This window comes from Hippocampus comes, unplaced genomic scaffold, assembly GCF_001891065.2.
Source record: "Hippocampus comes isolate QL1 unplaced genomic scaffold, H_comes_QL1_v1.1 scaffold174, whole genome shotgun sequence".
Classification (NCBI taxonomy): Eukaryota; Metazoa; Chordata; class Actinopteri; order Syngnathiformes; family Syngnathidae; genus Hippocampus; species Hippocampus comes.
In genome coordinates this window covers 9698721-9704720 of record NW_017805983.1, presented here as the reverse complement: position 1 = coordinate 9704720, position 6000 = coordinate 9698721, and the positions used below count along the sequence as shown (strand labels likewise).

The 6000-nt window shown below is 40.0% G+C and overlaps 1 protein-coding gene across 9 annotated transcripts in view; it reads left to right on the top strand.

The window, feature by feature from the left end:
* The first annotated feature begins 778 nt into the window (after positions 1 to 778).
* rgs19 (regulator of G protein signaling 19) overlaps positions 779 to 6000 on the top strand; it is a 32645-nt gene continuing 27423 nt past the window's right edge. For 3 of the 9 annotated variants that reach the window (XM_019891514.1, XM_019891517.1, XM_019891516.1), the window contains exons 1-2: positions 782 to 1068; positions 1337 to 1607. In XM_019891514.1, the coding sequence (XP_019747073.1) occupies positions 1551 to 1607 (57 nt within the window). In that variant the 5' untranslated portion in view covers positions 782 to 1068; positions 1337 to 1550. Of the gene's footprint in view, positions 1069 to 1336; positions 1608 to 6000 lie in introns of all 9 variants that reach the window. The other 6 variants (XM_019891518.1, XM_019891515.1, XM_019891513.1 and 3 more) reach the window with 5 other exon arrangements.

The window sequence follows — 6000 nt, the reverse complement described above, 5'->3', positions numbered from 1 at the left end:
GGTGGCTAGAAGCACACATGGAGTACAGTACTGTTTTTTGTATTCTTTTTAATGACCAGTTGTGAATTTATATAGCAATTCTTGGAATGGTCAACCTGCATGTCACTAGTTGGAATATCTAGGATGAGTCACGTAAAACAAACATTCAAAATGTGAATGATGACACTGGACAACAGCAAAGTTTAATCAGAAATGGCTTTATTTATCCCGAAATGTATTTTTTGAAGCTGATTTTAAAATGTGTTTACTTTTTTCTAATACATCAGGTTTTTTATTTATTTATTTGTTTTTGCTGTTTATTCCTTGTCTCATGTATATAGATAGACCGATAGGTAAATAGACAGATAGATAGATAGTCAATTCATATTATTATTATTGTTATTATTATTATTATTATTATTATTATTATTATTATTATTAGAGAGGATGCTGTAATTACAATACCAAATGATTCAGCAACATCATTTTTAAAGTTTAGCAGTTTGATGACATTGAATCACACGCAATTACTTTTAAATGAACTTAAACTTTTAAATAAATTTAAATTGTTCTTAAATCTGACATAAACATGACTATTTTTAAATACAGAACAGAGGAACTTGGGCCCTTCTACTCTCGGGACGAGACAGATCATTCTGCGCATGCGCAAGATTCTCTCTCGCTCTCTCTCTCTCTCTCTCTCTCTCTCTCTTCCAAATCTCTCTCTCTCTCTCTCTCTCTCTCTCTCTCTCTCTCTCAGACGCGCACGTACGCGCGCACGCACACAAACACACACGCAGACACAAACACGCGCTCACACGCGCGCGCGCATACACACACTGGTCTCTCTTTCTCTGGTTGGGAAAAACCCGAGCTGGAGGAGAACCGGTATCCAGAAAAAGGAGGACTCCTTCCTCCGCTTCAGACACGGTAGCAGAGCCATTTGGAGAAATATATTAAGCAAAAAGGAAATTAAAAAAATAATAATAAAAAAGTCCACACGCGCTGCGGAAGAGAAGAAGCAAAAGGCGGATGTGCCTCCGAACGCGCCGCGGATGCCGCCCTCCGGACCCCCTTAATGCCAAGATTGTAAGTATGTGATCTGCTGAGAGAGGGGCGAGCGAGCGGTGCGGGGAAGGGCAGCCAGGGAGCGAGCGGTGCGGGGCCGGGACGGGCTCCCGGTCGGGGAGGGGGGCGCGGTGGTTTCGTATCAATGCTGCGGTGTGTGGCGCGTGCACGAAAAGGTCGCGTTGAAGTGATTCCTCGCCCACTTTTGCTTCCTTGATTCCTTCCGAAGAAGGCGGGAGCAATGGCGACCCAAGCGAGCCTTTGTAGACTTTCTGTGTCCTTCTTCCAGGTGTTGTCATTGATTGAACATGTTGAGGTTACCTGGACAGACAGCACACAGAAGAGAAAGGCATCTGAAGTTGTCACACTAGTTAAGTGACAGTTTTGGTCACGTTTATGCAGATGTTCCAGTCAGACTAGCATGAAGGATTTCTCAATGTCCAAAACTTAACTTGGAATCTGTGACGTCTTGCTGTTCTTTGTCACACCTGATTCTGGCAGATATGTACAGGAAGGATATAACTGCACACGTATCAACTATTCACTACGTTTTATTTCATGTAAGTAAGTAAGTAAGTAAGACCATTTTTTTGATCAGGAAAATGAAACGAGACTGCATTTTCTATCTGTCATTGTGTTTTAGAGAAATAAGTTCGTAAATAAATTGTCTTGAAATGCCCCTTTTTCATCTGCAATATGTATTTGCCTCCTTTCGCCATGTCTTGTAACATCAGCGAAGGAGCTGGAGACAATTAGTAGATGGCAAAATGCAGCTTATAACGTCCCAAAACTGCTCAATTTTCTGCTAAATTTATGTGACCATCTATACTTATGTCCACTTTAACCTCTGAAAATATCAAAACAATAACCCTGTCCTTAGGGGTTACTAATAGAGAATGAGGAAATTAGTCGCTTAATGGGATGCTTACGTCCCATGGTGGGCGAAGCTCGTACCTGAAAAATATTTTTCAATGGCGGGTTGCTGACAGATTTTTGGAGCTTCATACCACCTCGATCAAAGGGGGTGCCACAGCAACGAAGCTGTCAGCGTTTGGGGACTATCATTTAAAAATTTTCAGTGACTGGGTGATGGGGCTACTTGGGTTAGCCACCCTGTCCCCCCCCCCCCCGCCCCCACAGAATGCCCAACATGGCCAAGCAGAGCCATTATATAATATTAAACAAGGCTTGCACAGGCAAGAATAGATGATGACATGATGGATTTGCTTTATTTTTGATGGTACCAAACCTTATTTTCAAACCTTTTTTCCATTATTTTCCCCCCAGAATTAACTTGTAAGAAGTAATCAAAATGAAGAGGGGGGGGGTGGTTCTGAAAGAAGTGCTTCTTGGAAAAAGTATGCTTCTTGGAAAAAGTATGCCCTTTGTCAAAACATGCCGTTAACATTTTTTAATGGGAAGTAAAGTCGCTCTTTGTTATTTGAAACATACTTGCCAAAAGGATCAGTAAAGACACTAAACTAGCTGCTCTGTTCGCAGCCATGCTGTTATATCAGCAGTGCACATAAGCGAGGATGCACTTTGAATGAATGTAAGGCAGTCAAGAATAGGTAAAAATAAAAATCATTCGGAGCCATGAACTGAAGTTAATCACTTAATTCACTTAAAACGCAATTAATCAATTCAAGCTTGTTATTTGCCGACCTTCATAAGCTTAGTTGCTGCCTGGTTAGTTACTAATTAACTTATCTTTGAATATGTTTTCCCTCTTAATATTAACAACTTAGAATACAGTTTCCAAAGTTTCAAAACAAACAACCTGAGGTCAACAGCGTCAAAACTTGCCATGTTGTATAATGGGTTGTTTTGACTTGTGCTGTTCAGCAACTTGCTCATGCAGTGCAGGAGGTCCGTATGTCTTATTGTGACAACAGTTTTGTTGTATGCCAGACCTGTCTGGCATACTCTACATGTCATAGTGTTGGAATTTACAGTACTGTATTTGGAATGTCACAGGACCTTATGTGGTTGAGAGGGAGAACGAGAATTACGAGAAGAAACGCAATAGCAGAGGTCAAGAAAGCAATAAAACCTGAAAATATACTGTTTGTGGTTTCAGAAGGAATAGGCAGAAAAAAAGAGGGAACAAAGCAAACAGTAGCAAAAGAAAACAATAGCCACCCAAACAACTGTTGGTCCTTGGTTTGCAAGAGGACGGACCGAGAGAAGAGATACCCCACAAGAAATAACAATATTTCTGATTTTTAGTTTTAGATGGGACAAACAAACCTGAGATTTGTCGCAACAAGGTTATGTTGTGTCGTCGCAAGTCTCGAAGCAATGGAGATGTACTGGATTTCACTACAGTGAGGCTACCTAAATGTCGAAGATACTGGGAGAAAGAATGAGCATAATATTGTATATCTGCATTTCTGTGCCTTTTACTTGTGAGGTGCAAGAAGAATAAAGTCAAATCTAATCTATTAAATACAACAGCGACACCACAGAGTCGTGTTAACATGAGTGAGATTGCCCAGGCTGTTGAAGTTAGTGCTTTGCTAACTTGGGTACCTTGTTAGCATTTATTGTCATCTGCTGGTCTGACTGTCACCAGACAGCTTTCATGTTTTTACATGCTCCTTTCTGTACAAGAATCATGAATTTATTTTTGTACACTTGGTTTATCTAATTAAATGTGATGTTCAGCTTGGAGCCTCAAGATTTGTTTACCGCCCGGGCCCTTTATATTCGGAATAAACTACACTGAAATTTGAACAACATTCCTGACGAAAAATATCCAACCAGTCTTCTTAAGTTAAAAAGATTATATTAACGAATTAACCTTGGCTATTGTTAAAAGGATCCCTCACTTTGAGTTGGTACCTCGAGAGACACCCGAGCCTCAGCATTCCCGAAAGGGCTGACGCTGTTTCTTTTGGGTTGGTAAATCAGACCAGAGAACAGAACATGGCAAATCATGAATGATCTCAAGCAAAGCTGACTAGCCTTGTCATAGAGCGTCGCATTACGTTTAATCAGTCTGGCTTTGCGGGTGACGATAAATACAGTGGCACGCTTGACACCGCTCATTGCATTGGAGAGCAAAATTGTTGGCAGAGCTCCCAATATAATCCCAAATTCACTTACTTCTCTGAACATGCAGTGAAAAAAGATGTATGATGTACTGTACGTTTTTCTTTTTAATTCAAATATTATGTCAAATTATAATCATTGAAATTGTATTAAGACCATGTTTCTGCTCTCATATTGGAGATGTTACTCAATGAACACTCTCAAAATTGCATTACTGTAGATCTTTGTTAAAATAATGTATGAAGGAATTATTTATTTGTGTCGGTTTTAGGATAGGGGCGTAACACAAAGCGATTTGCATCAGAAAATCGGTTTTGGTTTGATGAATCGTATCGTTAAATTTTTAAATCGTTGCATCCTTGAATCGTACGCACCCCATTTATCGAGATAGGTTGAATCAATTTTTTATTTTTATATTTTTTAAATGAGAGAGTCGCACCAAATAAGAATCCATTTGATATTATGGATGATTTTGAAGTGTATCATACACCTCATCTTTTTTTCTTTTCGCCATCTTATTCGTCGAAGGATTAGCTTTGAGCTAATGACTGAGCGGGTTAATTCAAAAGGGGGCGTTTATCTGTTACCCGACGTAGGCCAGTATCATCCAATTGCAGCAAACTGCAGCCCTGAACAGGACACGAGCAGTGAAAAGTCGATGGATGGATTAAACAAGCAACAATATTTTGTTTTATCTGCGAACCAGATGCAATCATCAAAAGAGCCATATCTGGCTCGCGAGCCATAGGTTCATGACCCCTGCTTTAAGTGTAGGTTTTGACTTTATAGTAACCTTGCAGGTGGTTGATGGCATGTTTATATATAAACTGACACTGAAGCTCACAGTTGTGGCCTTATTTTTGTATGTAAAAGGGAATGCAACATCGCCTTTTGTGATGGTGTTCTTCGTAGCGCAAGACTTCTCAAATTGGACAGATTCAGTTATTATAAACCTCTTTCGAAGTGGAAAATAAAAAGACTTCAAAGCATAAACTTCAATCATTATCGGAGATGTTCATATATTCCATGAAACACACCCTCCAGACTCAATCTGTATGTAGTTGGATATAATTTATATATCTACCACTGACTTGTTTGTATTCACTTGGTAAAAGTTACAATGTGCGACTTTTATTGTATTGGAGAGATACAGACTCGGTATGCTGGTCTCGCTGTCAATTCTGGCACTTGAAACGTGTATCTGTTGCCGGTCGCCAGTCTCTTTAAGTTCGCTGAACAGCAGAATTGCATAAACAAGCAATGAAATAAGACGAAAACAGAACCGTTGCGTTGTTAGCCGAAAGCACAGTTGCAGCGGCTAGCATTATTGCTACTTGGCCATTAATAGGGTTACTTTGAACTGATGTGCCTCATTAAGTAATGAGAAAAATTTGTGAGTGCTTATGAAGTGATGGGAAACACGTGGATTGAACTGAAACAGTCGAGTTGAACGGTTTCATCGGGTTTCAAAAGCCGAAATCATATCTATCCAGAAGAGGGAACCAAGTAGCAACTGAATGTTGACGTTTATGAACAAATGCATATAAATAACCATTTATCGAGTCAGAAGAAAACTATCGTGTTCATTTTTGCTCATCAACTGTCGATACAGTAATAATCGTGACAGGCCTAACTGTATTTATACGTTTGAACAACAAATAGTGCCGAGAATCACTTCAAGTTTTACTTTTTTTTCCCTCTGTACCTGGATACTGTCTGCTTGCACCACCAGTGACATCTGTTTTTTTGCCCTAGCTTTAGCACATGACACTGTGCTCTGCTCTTCTGTCCACCTCGTGATGAATGCCTCATATTCTGTGTTGTGGTCTAAACTTAGGCTTTCACAAGGTTTGTTGTGTTGCCACAACTCCCTACAAACACCATAAAGCGCAGCTTGGC